This window comes from Theropithecus gelada, chromosome 12 (assembly GCF_003255815.1).
Source record: "Theropithecus gelada isolate Dixy chromosome 12, Tgel_1.0, whole genome shotgun sequence".
Lineage (NCBI taxonomy): Eukaryota > Metazoa > Chordata > Mammalia > Primates > Cercopithecidae > Theropithecus > Theropithecus gelada.
The window spans coordinates 116,928,957-116,946,088 of record NC_037680.1 but is presented as its reverse complement, the minus strand read 5'-3'; the positions used below and the strand labels follow the sequence as shown (position 1 = coordinate 116,946,088).

The 17,132-nt window shown below is 51.4% G+C and overlaps 1 protein-coding gene across 10 annotated transcripts in view; it reads left to right on the top strand.

Moving 5' to 3' along the window:
• The window catches only part of ANKMY1 (ankyrin repeat and MYND domain containing 1), a 69,580-nt gene extending 66,955 nt beyond the window's left edge, over window positions 1–2,625 (top strand). For all 10 annotated transcript variants that reach the window (XM_025404457.1, XM_025404451.1, XM_025404456.1 and 7 more), the window contains 2 exons: window positions 952–1,112; window positions 2,392–2,625. In XM_025404457.1, coding sequence (XP_025260242.1) covers window positions 952–1,112; window positions 2,392–2,438 — 208 coding nt within the window. In that variant the 3' untranslated portion in view covers window positions 2,439–2,625. The remainder of the gene's footprint in view (window positions 1–951; window positions 1,113–2,391) is intronic.
• The last annotated feature ends 14,507 nt before the right edge of the window (window positions 2,626–17,132 follow it).

Here is a 17,132-nt window from a genome sequence, read left to right as displayed (position 1 = left end):
CTCCAGGAAGTCCTGCTGGCAGGCTCTGGGCTTCAGCCAAGATGAGGTGCAGATGATGCACCCTGCAGATGAGGGTGCAGAGTCACAGGGCACACTCATGGAGCTGCCCTGGGCTGCTCCCGGTGGGTCAGAGAGGGGTTCCATGTCCTGCAGGAGGGTGGCCACCTCCCGTCCCAGAGACAGCCGCTGAGTGGGGTTTGAGTCCAGGCTCTGCTTCTGCAAGGTGTCCTGTGGAGGCTTGCCTGGCCTGCTGGCTGTGCGGCAGAGCCTGCATACCTGCACCTCCTTGCCCCTCCCTCCACCACTGGCCTCTCCTTGGAGTCTCAACACTGTACTCACTCTGCTGTTCCAGAACAGTCTCTTTACATGCCTGTTTCTCCTCTGGGATGAGAGGGCAGGAACCAGGCCCTGTTCTTACGGGCGTCCCCACCTCATAAACCCTGAGCCACCCAGCGAGGTGATGGAGAGGGGACTGGTGCAGGACAGGGGGGGGGTTTCTCCTTCTAAAGCAGAGGAGACTGGTGCTTTGAGGCTCACCCCAAAGGCAGGCTCCATGCCCTGCCCCCGAAGAGTCACTTCTCCCATGCCACAGTGTACCACAGACATTTCCCTATGTGCCTAGGAGTTCCCCACCATCGTTGTGTTTATGGCACCATGGCGGTCTCCTGAATGGATGTGCATTCACTTAACCAGCGCTTACTGGTGGGCAGAGGTGGTTCCCAGAGCTCGGCATGTGTTGGTTTACTATTCTAAATGTTGCTGTGCTGAACATCCACAGGACGGGGACTTGGGGGCTTTTGTCTGTGTGTGAAGGCTGTCCAACACGGGACAGTGCGGGACGGTGGGGACTAGTCCAGGAGCTCAGGGCCAGGCACAGCTCCCAGGCAGCGGCTGTTTGTGGGGAAGCGGGTTCCGGAGTGGCCACCTGCTGACTGTGAGGCTCTGTTGCAGAATTCCCTTCTTCAAGTTCTGCTACCAGTGTGGCCGCTCCATCGGGGTCCGCCTCTTGCCCTGCCCTCGCTGCTACGGGATCCTGACCTGCAGCAAGTACTGCAAGACCAAGGCCTGGAATGAGTTCCACAAGAAGGACTGCGGGGACCTGGTGGCCATCGGTAGGTCGGCCCTCAGGTTGGGAGGCAAGGGGTCTGCTGCTGCTGAGGGCGAAGGCGCAGACCTGGGGTGCTGGTGAGGGGCACCTTCATTTCCCGAAATCTCTCCAGATTCAGGCCACTTTTCCAACATTTCCAGATGGGCCTGTTGGGCATCAGGGGGCCACTGAGGCAGCCTGGCTCTTCCTCACCTACTGTGGCAGCATGATGCTTGTCCTCGCCCTGGAAGGGGATGCACCCCATCCCTGCAGAGCTGGAACATGGACCCCTGGGGGCTCTGTGGACCCGTGGGAGCTTCACTGAACTCCTGGGGGCTCTGCTGACATCTGGGGGCTCTGCTGGACACCAGTGCCTCTGGACCACAGGGCAGTTGGCCTTGGGGCTCCTTCAGGAAATTTCCTCCCAGCCTGCCGTCTCAGATGTCTGTCGTAGTGTGGACATCAACAGGTGTCTGCTTCTAGAAACACTGGCTGTCCTGCGCTCCCCTCCTCCCCTCCTTGGTGTGACCAGGGCCCGGAGCCTCGAGGGCGGCGGGCATTGCTGAGGCCGGTGTGTGAGGCTGTGCAGTGGTGACCGCTCTACTGGAACCTGGCTGGGTTCCCAGCCTGGTGGGGATGGGAGTGGGTCTGGGAAAGCCCCTGTCCTTGGGCCTGTGCCCTGAAGCGAATGGCTGCTGACCTCCTTCCCCACTCTGTAAAATGGGGCTTTATTTTTTTTTTTTTCTTTTGAGGTGGAGTCTTACTGTGTCACCGAGTCTGGAGCGCGGTGGCGCGATCTCCGCTCACTGCAACCTCTGCCTCCCAGGTTCCAGCGATTCTCCTGCCTCAGCCTCCCCAGTAGCTGGGACTACAGGCGCGTGCCACCACATCTGGCTAATTTTTTGTATTTTTAGTACAGACGGGGTCTCACCATGTTAGCCAGGATGGTCTCGATCTCCTGACCTTGTGATCCACCCACCTCGGCCTCCCAAAGTGCTGGGATTACAGGTGTGAGCCCCCACGCCCGGCCAATGGGGCTTTTAATAACAGGCACCCTCGGTGGGGTCACAGCTCCTTGGCTTGTAGACTCCAGGATGGGACTTGGTGGGTCTGGCAGGCCCCTCTTTGAAGAGTTACCGCAGATAGCCCTCAGGCCTTGCTGCGTCCGGTCTCCTTGCCTGCAAAAGTGCTAGACAGAGCACAGTCCTCAGCCGCGCCACACAGCCTGAGTTCTGGAGCCAGGCCTGGGGGGAGGCCAGCTCCAGCCCCCTCTTCCGCCTCCCCCATACCTTTTCCTCCTCCAGTGACACAACTGGAGGAAGTTTCCAGAAGGAGAGAAGAATCTCAGTGAAGCAGCAGCTGCACGTCCGAGGCTTGGGGAGGACCCAGGACTGTGTGGGTTTCTTACCTGCCTGAGCCACCTCAGGGAATCTTCCAGCCTACTGCGCGCATTTCTGCAGCTTTGGGGCCATGCTTTGTAGCCGTGTCTCCCTTGCGACCTCACAATAAATTGGCTCCACAGGGTGTTTTTGACAGTCTGTGCTGTGCTCCGCCCCTCGCGGGGCAGTCCCAGAGCTTTTGTGGAGCCTGTGCCTGCCTCTGCCCTTGGCTTTGATCTTGCCTGGCCTGCCATGGGGCCTGACCTGGGCCGTCGTGATGGACCAGGCAGGCGAGGGTCAGGACTCGGAGCCTGCTGCAGAGATGGCGTGGGGGCAACTCCTGGGTCTCTGGGGCTTGTTCTGCGACCTTGCTAGGAGCCCGCGGCAGCAGGCTCCACTCCCTGCTCAGGTGCCCATGGGTGCAAGGCTCCTACTGGGGTCTGCGGTGCTCATTTGTTCCCCGTGCACTTACGGAGTGTCTGCTGTGTGCTGAGTGTTCTGAAGATGACGGTGTTTCTGGAAATCACTGGGACTGAGAGGAAGGAGGGCCTGGAGCAAATGACAGGGAGCAGTGCTGCCTTCGAGGGTCACCCGCGTGGAAATTCATGGAAAGGGCAGGGGAGGGTGCACCGCATGGGGCGGACCTGGAAAAGGACAACAGCATCCCCAGGGACAAGGGGACAGTGTCCAGGGACGAGGACGATGGGGGTTTGCTGCTGAGGGCAGAATAGCTGGGAGTGTGGGGGGTGGGAGCCTGTGCTGGGGCTGGAGCCAAGCAGGTGAGGCCCCACTCCAGGCTGGCTTGTGACTGTCAAAGCAGCCACCTGCAGTGACTTTTTGTTGCTGACTTCCTTGGTCTCATCAAAGATGGGCTGCGTGCTGGGGGTTTGTTGGGGTGCCCTGGGAAATGCTGCTATAAGGGGTCAGCAATGAGCCTGGGCAGAGGGACAAGCTGACTGATGGGTGGCTTTTCACAGGGGCTCCAACGGACGCAGGGGCCAGGCCTTTGTACCCCTGCATCGGCTGGTCACTGGTCGCAGGCTGCCCCTGGGAGGGTCGTAACCGTGTGAGCTGACTCACTGCTGCCAAGAGCTGTTCCTGGTCGGGGGCTCCGGGATGTGGGTGGGTGTAGGCACCCCCAGCTTCCACTACCTCTGCTAGAAAGGAAAAAGCTGCTAATGGGTACTTATTTGATGGTACACTTAATTCTGTAGAAGTTAGAGAATATCTGTAAAGCAAAAGAAAGAACCTGTAAGTGACAATTATCCACACTGTATTAGTCCATTCTCGCACTGCTACAAATACATATCAGAGACCAGAAAATGTATAGAGAAAGGAGGTTTAACTGGCTCGGGGTTCTGCAGGCTGCACAGGAAGCATGGCGGCATGTGGCAGCTTCAATCATGGCAGGAGGAGAAGGGGAAGCCGGCACTTCACATGGCCGGAGTGGGAGGAAGGTGAGGGGCTGCCACACACTTTAAACAGCCAGATCTCGTGAGAATTCTGTGACCACGAGAACTGCACCAGAGGGGGACGTCTGCCCGCGGGATCCAATCACCTCCCACCAGGCCCCACCTCCAGCATAGGGGATTACAATTTCACATGAGATTTGGGCAGAGACACAGATCCAAACCGTATCACAGACACCCGGAAATTACCACGGCCAACACTTTGTGTGTGTCCCTTCGATCTCTACAGGCATGAGTGCGCACAGACGTGTGTCTAGGAGTGGGAGCATCCTCTCTGTTCTGAACTAGGCCATGAACATCTCTGTTATTAAATACTTTTCTGCAACATAATTTCCCCAAATAGCTTTATTTTGTATTATGTATGCAACATATGCTTTTTTAAGAGAGAAGACAGCAAAGACGAGTGATAAAAATAACTGGGGGAGGTGGCATATGCCTGTGATCCCAGTGACTTGGGAGGCCGAGGTAGGAGGATTGCTTGAGCCCAGGAGTTCCAGACCAGCCTGGGCAACATAGTGAGACCCTGTCTCTAAAAAAGAGATCTTAGCTGGGTGTGGTCGCACACACCCGTAGTCCCAGCTAGCTACTCAGGAGGCTGTGGTGGGAGGACTGCTTGAACTAGGAGTTTGAGGCTTCAGTGAGCTGTGATGGCATCACTGTGCTCTGGCCTGGGTGAGAGTGAGATGCTGAAAAATAATTTTTAAGAATGAGAAAATCATCTTAATCTTACAATTCAAGGATAAGTATTCTCAGCATTTTGGGGAACATACTCTTTATTTTTTTTGAGACAGAATTTCTCTCTTGTTGCCCAGGCTGGAGTGCAATGGCGGCATCTCAATTTGCTGCAACCTCTGCCTCCTGGGTTCAAGCAGTTCTCCTGCCTCACCCCCTGAGTAGCTGGGATCACAGGCGTGTGCCAACATGCCGGCTAATTTTGTACTTTTAGTAGAGACAGGGTTTCACCATGTTGGGCAGGCTGATCTCGAACTCCTGACCTCAAGTGATCCACCCGCCTCGGCCTCCCAAAGTGCTGGGATTACAGGCATGAGCCACCACGCCCGGCCCTTGGGGAACATATTCTTTGACTGTAACCCGTGCATGCAGGCATCCACACTGAGCCACACTGTGTACACGCAGGCACTGTCTCGTGTCCCCGCTGCTTATTAAAATCGCACGGTTAGTTCTTCAAGCCCAGCCTACCACACATGGTGTTGGTCCCGCCATCTTCGGTGGCCGACGGCACTGCACTCTCTGGGCTAGGCGGAGTTTACCCACGTGATGCCTGTTACAGGCATGCGGGTGGTTTCATGGTCCACGTTAAAGGGTGAACGGTTCTAAACAATGCTGTACACACACACGGTTGGCCTAGTTTTCCCTCCAGTTAAATTCCAGGAAGTTATGTTTTCAGGTTCTAAGAGTTTTTGTTCTCAGTTGTGTATTCTTGGCGCACTCTTGGGGAAGGTTCTATCAGTCTAAAGCGTGGTCAAAAGACTGTGAGCATGACTTCACCCTGCACCCGCGGCCATGAGCGCTGCAGGAGGTTTAGCCTTACCCAGGCTCCTAAGGATTTATGCGCGAGTCTGAGCATCTGTGCATGTTGGCGTGACATTGATGTTTTCTACTGGTCCCTTTTTTTTCTTTTTTTTGAGATGGAGTCTCACTCTGTAGCCCAGGCTGGAGTGCAGTGGTGCCATCTCCGCTCACTGCAAGCTCCGCCTCTTGGGTTCAAACCATTCTCCTGCCTCAGCCTCCTGAGTAGCTGGGACTACAGGCGCCCACCATCTCACCCGGCTAGTTTTTTGTACTTTTAGTAGAGACGGGGTTTCACCGTGTTCGCCCGGATGGTCTCGATCTCCCGACCTCGTGATCTGCCTGCGTCAGCCTCCCAAAGTGCTGGGATTACAGGCGGGAGTCACCATGCCCGGCCTCCACGGGTCCCTTTTTATTGGAGGTGTTTGCTCTTCCTGATGGATAGGAACTCTCTAAAACACAGCAACTTCTCCTATGCCTTGTGTGCAAATGACTGTCTTGCAGTTTGCAGTGTGCACGTGGAAGTTTTTCTCGTGCTGTGAAATCCACCTGTCCTTTCCTCAGGGCCTGACTTGCTGGAGTGCATAGAGAGCAGTCCCTCGCTGGGCTTATGTATGCAAGGGTAGCCTTTGCCCAGATTCTCACCACTGTTTTAATGCATTACTGTTTCACCTGTAATTGTATAGCCAATCTAGCATTAATTTTTGTGTGAGGTTTGAGAGCCGGCTATCTAGATCTATCCCCAAATGGTCAGTGGGATCGAGTAATCCATTTCTCTTCCCTGGTGGGCACATGCCTGCCTCTTAGTTGCCATAGGGGCCCCTCCTGTGCTCTGCTGTCTCCACCTGCAGGTCTGGGCCCTTTTCACATCTGCCAGGACGGGCCCACCCTCCTCCTCACCGGCCCTGTGAAAGGCCCTGCTGTGGCCATGTGCTTTTTCTTCCAGATGAATTGTGCAGGGTGTGTCAAGTTCCAAAATGTCTCACTGGGACTTAGCAATTATCTTGTTTCACTTGATTGGCAGACAGTTGGCATCTTCTGAGCAGAGTTTGTGAGATGGTGGTCACTTACTGGCACTGGATAATTTCCTCTCTATAGGAACCATCCCGTGCTCCTCTCTGATTTCACACCTCACACCCGGTCCTTCCTGAGGTCTGCTCAGCTCTGCCTTCAAAGTACAGCTCAGCCAAGCTGCTTCCAGAATCCCCTCCTGCCGCCGTCCCTGTCCTCCTCACCATCCATGCAGCCAGAGCCCAGACCACCTGTCCCTCGGCTTTTCCCCACCCACTTCCCTGATGGCCCATTAAATCCCTGCTGCTCGGGCCCTGAGGCCTCCCCACCCCACCACTGCCCACCACCGTGGAGAAACCCCGCCCAGCCTCCCCCTTCAGAGCTGGCCAGGCTGGTTCTCGCCCAGCCCTGCCAGTGCCCCGCCCTCTGTAGGGAACGCCCTCCCCAAAATGTCATCCGTGCCCGTCTCTCCTCTATGGGGTCAACACCTGCAGTGAGCCCTTGCCCTCTGACCCACAGGAGAGGTGAGGTGAGAATCTGGCAGAAGAGAACCGAGTCCCTGCGCAGGAGCCGAGTCATAGTACAGGGAGCTGGGATGCCAGATGACAGGCATCCCATGGAGAGAGAGGGACTGATGCTGCAGGGCCAGGCTGGTGGCGTGAGCAGGGTGGGCTTGTTTGTTACAGCAAGGAGGGGCCCTGTAGCCTGTGTGTGACGGCTCTGTCCTGGGAAGGCAGGAGGGGCTGGGGGCTTCAGAAGGGAGTGGACCACCCCCTCTTGGAGCAGCTCCTCTCTCCATCCCCTCCCCAGATGTTGACATTTGACATTTCACCTGCCAGCGGTGGTCCCCACCAGGCAGGGATTCTGCTGTTTCAGGCAGAGCCTCCAGCTGCTGTGACCGTGCTGGTACAAGGCGGCGCTCTGGGCCCTTAGTGGAGACTCAGCTGATAGGTCCTGCCTTGTACACACCCCAGCAGGAATCTCCTATTTCGCACCCATTGGTGAAGGGGGCCACAAGCATGGTTGCCGGTAGGGCAGCTGAGTTCCCTGAGTAGTTGCCGTGGTCCCTGTGGACGCCGTACCTGCTGAGCCTCTTCTTTTCGGTCTTTCTGGCTCTTGGTTCCTTGCCGGGCGTCACGCAGCACCCTGGGATGACAGCATGGCAGCGCCTGGCGGTTTGTGGGAATGCCTTCAGCAGCCCTTTTCTTGGGTGGAGGCCAGCATGCCTTCCCATGGCGTGTCACACTTGAACTCATTCTGTTGATTAATTTCTCGCCCTTCAATCTTTAACTCTTTCTCAGACTTCATTTTGCACGGCTGCCCTGCCTGTCCAATCTATGCTCGCCTCTGTGTGTTCTATGTGTGGTGAAGCCCCCCGTGGTTCAGGGCATATCCTGGTCCTGCCCTGCCTGTGGTGGTCACCAGCATGTCAGGGAGGAACGTGGAGGACCCACGCCTCATGGAGCCCCTGCTTTGCTTCAAGTCGGGTACCGCACCCGGTTTGTGGACAGGCCTCGACACTGGGGGTCCTCCAGGCTGTCCTTCCTCTCCCTCGAGGCCCCTCTTCCCGCAGAGACTCCATTTAGAGCAGAGATGCCGCTGAACCTTCCGCTGCTGCCTCAGGGTCTCGAGGGGCTCCAGCAGCTGGGTCTCGTCCTCAGAGACCCTCAGAAACAACTCAGGGCCCTTCGCTGTCACCGTGGTCAGCTTTGCCCTTTATGGACCCAGCTGTCTGCACTTCAGCAGCTTGGAGTCCGGCAGCACCAGAGCGTTCGCAGTGGAAGGGAGGCTTGCCGGGGCCTCCCTGAGCTCCTGCAGAGGTCACTCTGCTCTGCAAGGTGGAAAGTGGCTGTGGCCTGGGAGGGTGCGGGGCCCTGTCTGCCTCCGGGCCCTGTCTGCTTCCGCCCTGTCTGCTTCCGGGCCCTGTTTCTGGGCCCTGTCTGCTTCCCGGCCCTGTCTGCTTCCGGGCCCTGTCTGCTTCCGGGCCCTGTCTGCTTCCGGGCCCTGTCTGTTTCCGGGCCCTGTCTGTTTCCGGGCCGTGTCTGTTTCCGGGCCCTGTCTGCTTCTGGGCTCTGTCTGTTTCTGCTCTCGAGCCCTAGAGGAGGTCCCCTGAGAGCCAGGCTGCTCCGTGCAGCCCTCCATCCTCCCCTTGGGGAACACAGTATGGCCCATCCCCTTAGCTGTCTGTGAACGTGGAGTTCTGGGATGAGGGCCACATGTGAGAGCCACAGTATTCACCTAGGAGAATGTGGGGCCGGGCCGGGGCAGAGGGAGGGGAGAGAATCCCCGGGATCCAGACCCCTGCTACTTCTCAGTGCCCTCAGCTCTTTTCTCCCCTGAGCAGCCTCTCTGAGACTTGTCCCAGGCTTCTGACTATAAGTGGAGGTCTCTGGCTGGAGCCTTCTCTTGTCCCCACGGGGAGGCAGGACAGCAGGCACAGGGAGCCGCTTGTGTCCCCCAGGCCCCTCCAGGCTCTCCTGGGCAGTCTCCAGGTCAGGGAGGGATACAGGGGTGCTTGTCCTTGCCCACCCTGCCCCATCCCCACAGCCATCTTCAGTCCCATCCTGGCTGTGAGATGGTCTCCTGCCCGTTGGTTGCAGGGCCAGTGCCTCCCCCACTGTCCCTCCCCAGGAGGGCAGCCTTGGTGCCCCACAGTCGCCCTGGGCACTGGATGGTGAGTGGGGATCCTGGGCAGAGGGTCTGGGAGGAGCAGTTCATGGTCTATCTGGAAGGTAGATGCACACTCATCTGTCTCCTCGAAGGCTGAGGACCAGGCACCGTGGCTGGGTGGCATGGTGTACCTGCTGGGCGCAAGATGACTGGGCCAAGCCACAGCCATGGCGTCTTTAAGAAGCCTGAGGCCTGGAGCTCATCTCAGGTGCTCCACAAGTCGCCGTTTCTGAGAACTTCCTTCCAGCCAACTGCCTTGGAAGCAGGGAGAGGGAGGCACATGGGAGCGTCCCGTGATTCTCCAGGGTGTCCAGGGCATCACCTGCTCTGCCTGAGCCTAGGCCATTCCCCTTGCTGACTTGCAGGCCGCTGCTGCCTCCTGAGCCGGTGACAGTGAGCCGGGGCAGGCCGGCACCGTGGAACCCTGGCAGCTATGAAGGAGCCTCAGCAGCGGGGAAGTCAGGTGGTCTAGGGTGGGAGGAGGGGGTCACCCATGGGATGGAGATGAGGAGCAGGGGGATCTGGGGAGGGAAGGCAGGGAGACACAGAGGCTGGGACATGTGTTGAGTCTGAAGCTCCCTGGGACCCTCTACAGTGGGACTGGGAGCAAAGGAGAGGGCTCCTACCCTGGGGCTCACCCCCAACTCTCTGGGGCAGCAGGGGAACACGGCTTCAGGTGCATTGGCCCAAAGGCCCAGGAAGGGTGTCCCTGAGTCTGCTGTCGTCTGCTGAGCACCAGCCCCCAGCCCAGCTGTGCTGCTATTGAAGGCGCTACAGAAGGGGGTCCCAGCAGGTCCAGGGGTGCTCTGTGCCCCAGCCCCACAGTCCTCCCTCTCCTGCTTCCCCTGTGTCCCCCTACTGGCCTGAACCCTGGGCAGCCTCCAGGCCCTGCGGCCTCATTGCAGAGCGGAGGGTTGGGCTTGCCCAGGTGGCTGTTGAAGGGTTGGTATGCTGAGGGTGGGTCTGGGGCCAGCCTCTCCCCTGGCTCAGCCTGTACCACCTGCTGCCCCCAGACCCCACTATACCTTGCCTCTCAGGAGAGTGGGCAACCACCTAGGGGATGCCAGGTGGCGGCCAGAGGAGCCTTGGGCGGAGAGGGCATGAAAACTAGGAACAGAAAGCGGTGCTGGGGTCTGAGAGGGACACAAACGGTGGGGAGGAGAGCGCAGGAGGCAGAGGGGACGGCTCTGGTTCTGACCTGGAAGGCTGTGCTGGAGATAAAGGGCCTGGAGTTTTCGGGTGTCAGGGTTCTACCCAGAAGCCAGGGAGCTCCTGTGTTCTCTGGAAAGGTGGGGCAGCGGGCAGGAGCGGGTAGCCAAGGTATGTCCTGTGGTCCCAGGAAGGAGGCAGACAACATAGCTGTTGGCCAGGGTTTTCTTCCTTGGACATCACAGGGACAGGGCCTGGCCTCGCCTGCTCTTCTTGGAGCCTGGAGTGCCGGCACCTGCCTCCCTCCTCCCCACCAGCCCCCATCTGCCTCAGCCCGTGTCTTCCTTTGATTAACTGGAAAACAGAAACTTCCCGCACAGGCCGTGCCTCCATGCTGAATTGTTTGTGATTTTTCTTTAAGTAACTGCCTGCCACCTTGTAAGCTTCAAGGCCTTTCAAAACCTGGCTCTGACCTGATACACTATTTCAACTTAAAAACAAAAACAAAAAATGGTAGAATAATCAAAGGAGGCTCTGAGCCACCAGCATGCGGTGGGACATATACACACGTGTTGTCCTGCTCCAATGCCTGGATTTTACGGAAACAGAATGAGATGCAGCTAAACCTGCCACCTTTCTCCTGTTTTGTGATTCTGCTTTTCATTTGTACCTCCTTGCGTGGGATGTGGACTTGCTCTCTGCGTGAAGATTTTACACTGCACCATCGGTTGGAAAGCATCGGTTTGCATTTCCTTGATGATGGATGAAGTTCAGGGCTTTTTCATACATTAATTTATTGGCCACTTAGAGTTCCATGTCGGTGAATTACGTGTGAGCGTGATCTTTGCCCCCTTTTCCTATTAAACTGTCTTTTTTTATTGCTTATGGGAGCATCTTGCATGCTCTATGGCCTTGTCTCACGGTGCCGTGCCTGTGCACGCAGTTTGGAGCACGCATGCCTCGCCGTCGTCCCCTTTGCCTCTGCAGCGTAGGGTTTTGTCTCTGGGAAGGCTTGTTCCAACCTGCGGCCATGCGTGTTCTCCTCTGCTGTCGTCTCCATGTGGTGAGGAATCGCTTTTCACATTTCGGTCCCTATTCCATAAGACAGTGATGAAGATATGTTTGTGTTGACACCATGATGTAGGGACCCTGTTTATCTTTCCCACGTGGACAGCCACAGCCCTGCACTGTATAGTTAAGGCTTCCTTGCCTACTCTTCTTGTCTCTAGAGGTTCAATGTCATCCAGATGGAAGCAGACAGTGGGTGGTCTTTTGTTGCCTTGAGGCTGTGAACCTGTAGAGGAGGGGCCTGTGGGCTTATGTCATCTCCACGGGGAGGTCTTTGTTCCAACTCCCACCTCAGCGGGTCCAAGAGCTGAGCTCCCTCTTGGTCCTTACAGCCCAGCCCCTGCCTGCTGCAGCAGTCCCCACTGACCCTCCCCATGTCGGGGGTCTGGCCTTCTGATGGGGACTGTTACCACTTCAGCTCCACTTGGTGCTTTTTTCCCCTAACTTTATTGAGGTATCATTGACAAATAAAAATTGTATATATTCACGGTGTACACATAATGATTTGATATCCATACACATCATGAAATGATGACCATGATCAAATTAATGAACACATCCATCACCTCATACTTCCCATTTGTGGGTGTGTGCGCATGTGTGTGTGACGAGGTGGGTGTGTGCACGTGTGTGACATGAGGTGGGTATGTGTGCCTGTGTGTGTGAGATGAGGTGGGTGTGTGCACATGTGTGTGAGATGAGGTGGGTGTATGTGCATGTGTGTGACATGAGGTGGGTATGTGTGCGTGTGTGTGAGATGAGGTGGGTGTGTGCACATGCGTGAGATGAGGTGGGTGTATGTGCATGTGTGTGTGACATGAGGTGGATGTGTGTGCATGTGTGAGATGAGGTGGGGTGTGTGTGCATGTGTGTGTGACATGTGGGTGTGTGTGCGTGTGTGTGACATGAGGTGGATGGGTGTGCATGTGTGTGACAGGTGGATGTGTGCGCATGTGTGTGAGATGAGGTGGGTGTGGGTGTATGTGCATGTGACAGGTGGATGTGTGCACATGTGTGTGAGAGGTGGGTGTGTGCATGTGTGACATGGGTGTGTGCACATGTGTGAGATGAGGTGACTGTATGTGTGTGTGACAGGTGGATGTGTGCGCGTGTGTGAGAGATGAGGTGGGTGTGGGTGTGTGTGCATGTGACATGAGATGGATGTGTGCATATGTGTGTGTGAGATGAGGTGGGTGTGTGTGCATGTGTGTGTGACATGAGGGGTGTGTGTGCGCATGCGTGTGTGAGATGAGGGTGTGTGCGCATGTGTGTGTAAGATGAGGACACTTACAATCTACTCTTAGCAAATTTCAAGTAAACAACACAGTACTGTTAACTACAGTCACCATGTTGTACACAAGACCCCAGAATTTACTCGTCCTGTCTAACTGAAAGTTTGCGCCCTTTGACTAACTCCAAGCCCCACGCCACCCCCAGCTATTGACAACCAGCTTTCTACTCTCTGCTTTTATGAATTTGAGTTTTCAAGATTCCACATACAAGTGAGATCATACAGTGTTTGTCCTTCTGTGTCTGGCTCATTTCACTGAGCATAATGTCCTCCAGGTTCATCCATGTTGTTGCAAAAGGCAGGGTTTCCTTCCTTTGTATAGCTGAATAGTATTACATTGCATATATGCATCAATTTTCTCCATCCATCCATCCATCTATCCATCCATCCATCCTTCCATCCACTGACACTTAAGTTGTTTCCATTTCTTGGCTATTAGGAATGATGCTGCAATGAAGATGGGAGTGCAGGTATCTCTTTGACATAGCGATTTCATTTCCTTTGGATATACGCCCACTAGTGGGATTGCTGGTTCATGTGGTAACTCTATTTTTAATTTTTGAGAAACCTCCATACTGTTTTCTATAATGGCTGTACCGATCATTCTCATCAGTTGTGCACAAGGGTTCCCTTTTCTCCACATTCTTGTCAACACTTGTTATCTCTTGCCTTTTTGATAATGGCCATCCTAACAGGTGTGAGGCGATGTCTCATTGTGGTTTTTCATTTCCCTGATGATTAGATGAGCACCTTTTCATATACCTGTTGGCCATTTTCTTTGAAAAAATTTCTATTCAGATCTTTTACCCATTTAAAAAATCAGGCTATTTGTTTTTTTGCTGTTAAGTTGTATGAATTTCTTAAGTATTTTGGACATAAATCTAATTCAGATATGTGGTTTACAAAGATTTTCACCAGTTCTGTAGATTGACTTTCATTTTATTGATTGTTTCCTTTGCTGTGCAGAGCTTTTTAGTTTGGTGTAGACCCACTTTTTATTTTTGCTTTTGTTGCCTGTGCTTTTGGTGTCATATCCAAAAAGTCATTGTCAAGACCAATGTCAAGGGGGCATTTTCCTTATGTCTTCTAGAAATTTTACGGTTTCAGGTCTTAAATTTACACTTTTAATCCATTTATTTTTTGTATATGGTGTAAGATAAGGGTCTGATTTCACTCTTCTGCATGTAGATATCCAACTTTCCAGGCGCCATTTGTCAAAGGGGCTCCTTTTGCTATTGTATATTCCTGGTCCCTTTGTCAAAGATTAGTTGGCTGCATATGTGTGAGTTTATTTCTGGACTCTTATCTGTTTTTATGACTGTATCATACTGTTTTGATTACTACAGCTTTGTAATATACTTGAAAACAGGATGTGTGATATATCCAGATTTGTTCTTCTTTTGCAAGTTTGCTTTAGCTGATTATTTTGTGATTCCATACAAATTTTAAGATTGTTTTTGCTATTTCTGTAAAAAAGATGCTATTGGAATTTTGATAGACATTGCATTGAGTTTGTAGACTGCTTTGGGTAGTATGGACATTTTAACAGTATTCTTCCAATCCATGAACATAAAATATCTTCCATTTGTTTGTACCTTAATTTATCTCATCAATATTTTATAGTTTGCAGTACATGTTCTATATTTTATAGTATTTATTTATAGTATTCAGTATATATTCTAAAAGTTCCACCAAAAAACCTGTTAGAAGTAATAATGAATTCATTAAAGTTGCAAGATACAATATCAGCATACAAAAATTAGTTGTTTTTATGCACTAACAATGAACTATCTGAAAAAGAAATTAAGAAAACAATGCCATTTACAATAGCATAAAAATAATAAAATACTTAGCAATAAATTTAAGCAAGGATCCTTTACCTCCCTTAAATTTATTGCTAAGTATTTTATTTAAGTATTTAAGCAAGGTTCTTTTACCTCACTTAAATTTATTGCTAAGTATTTTATTTAAGCATTTAAGCAAGGATCTTTTACCTCACTTAAATTTATTGCTAAGTATTTTGTTATATTTATGCTATTGTAAATGGGGTAATTTTCTTAATTTCCTTTTTAGATAGTTAATTGTTAGTGCATAAAAACACAACTAACTTTTGTGTGTCGATATTGTATCTTGCAACTTTAATGAATTCATTTATTACTTCTAACAGGTTTTTTGGTGGAACTTTTAGAATTTTGTACATACAAGAGATCATGTCCGCTCTTCAAAAGAAGACATACGTATCCAGCCAACAAGCATATGAAAAAAGCTTAATATCACTGATCATTAGAGAAATGCAAATCAAAACCACAATATGATACCGTCTCACACTAGTCAGAATGGCTATGATTAAAAGTAAAAAAATAATAGATGCAGGTGAGATTGCAGAGAAAAGGGAATGCATACGCACTGTTGGTGTGAATGTAAATTAGTTCAACCTTGTGGAAAGCAGTGTGGTGATTCCTCAAAGAGCTAAAAACAGAGCTGCCACTTGACCCAGCAATCTCATCACTGTGTATGTACCCAAAGGAATATAAATTGTTCTACCATAAAGACATATATGCACACATATGTTCACTGTAGTTGTATTCACAATAGCAAGGACATGGAATCAACATAAATGCCCATCAGTGGTAGACTGGATCAAGAAAATATGGTACATATACACCATGAAGTACTAAGCAGCTATAAAAAAGAACTAGATCATGCCCTTTGCAGGAATGTGGATGGAGCTAGAGGCTATTATTCTTAGCAAACTGACACAGGAACAGAAAACTAAATACCACATGTTCTCACTTATATTAAGTGGGAGATAAATGATTAAAACATTTGGATACAAAAAAGGGGAAACAACAGACACTGAGTCCTACTTGAGGGTAGAGGGTAAGAGGTTGGAGAGATTAGAAAAAATAACTATTAGGTACTAGGTTTAGTATTTGGGTGATGGAACAATCCATATAACAAACCCCTGTGACATGAGTTTATCTATATAGGAAACCTGCACATGTAACCCTAAACCTAAAATAAAAGATTTTTAAAAAGAGATCATGTTGTCTGGGCGTGCTGGCTCATGCCTGTAGTTCCAGCACTTTGTTAGGCCAAGGCAGGTGGATCACAAGGTCAGGAGATCTAGACCACCCTGGCTAACACAGTGAAACCCCATCTCTACTGAAGAAAAAAAAAAAATTAGCCGGGCATGGTGGCGGGTGCCTGTAGTCTCAGCCAGCTACTCAGGGGGCTGAGGCAGGAGAATAGTGTGAACCCAGGAAGCGGAGGTTGCAGTGAGCCGAGATCACGCCACTGCACTCCAGCCTGGGCAACAGAGCGAGACTCTGTCTCAAAAAAGGAAAAAAAAAATAAGTGGTGAGAGTGGGCACCTTTGTCTTGTTCATGATCTTAGAGGAAATGCTTTCAGCTTTTCACTATTGAGTATAATGTTAACTGTAGGCTTGTTATATATGTCCTCTATTATGTTGAGGTATATTCCTTCTGTATCTAATTTGTTGAGAGTTTACCAAAGCAGGATGTTGAATTTTATCAAATACTTTTTCTGTGTCTATTGAGATGACCATATGATTGTTATCCTTTATTCTGTTAACATGGTGTGTCACATTTATAGGTGTTCATATGTTGAACCTTGCATCAACATATATCCACATCCATATGGAATCTGTCCGTGTCTACCCCAACTTAGAAAAGTTTTCTGCCTTTGTTTCTTAAAATAAACTTTCTGCTCTTTGTTTCTGTCTTCTTTTGAGACTTCTATAATTCATGTATTTATTTTCTTGTTTGTCTCCATATGTCCCTTATGCATTTTTCACTCTTTATTCTTTACCCCTTTTTTATTCTTTTTTTTTTTTTTCTTGGTTAATTGGTGAGTTTTAAATAATTTGTCTTCAAGTTTACCGATTCTTTCTTCTGTATGATTGAGTCTGTTGAAGCTCTTTATTGAATTTTTCAATTTTGTCATTGTGTTTTTCAGCTCTAGGACTTCTATTTGGTTTTTTATGGTTTAAACTTTACATTTTATGCATTTGTTTTTCTTATTTTTTTGGTTGTCTGAGTTATCTCACATGTTATCGAGTTTCTTTAAGAAGATGGTTTTGGGCCGGGCGCGGTGGCTCAAGCCTGTAATCCCAGCACTTTGGGAGGCCGAGACGGGTGGATCACGAGGTCAGGAGATCGAGACCATCCTGGCTAACACGGTGAAACCCCGTCTCTACTAAAAAAAATACAAAAAACTAGCCGGGCGAGGTGGCGGGCGCCTGTAGTCCCAGCTACTGGGGAGGCTGAGGCAGGAGAATGGCGTAAACCCGGGAGGCGGAGCTTGCAGTGAGCTGAGATCCGGCCACTGCACTCCAGCCTGGGCGACAGAGCGAGACTCTGTCTCAAAAAAAAAAAAAAAAAAAAAAAAAAAGAAGGTGGTTTTGAATTGTCAGGCAATGTATAGATCTTCATTTCTTTGGGATCACTTACTGGAG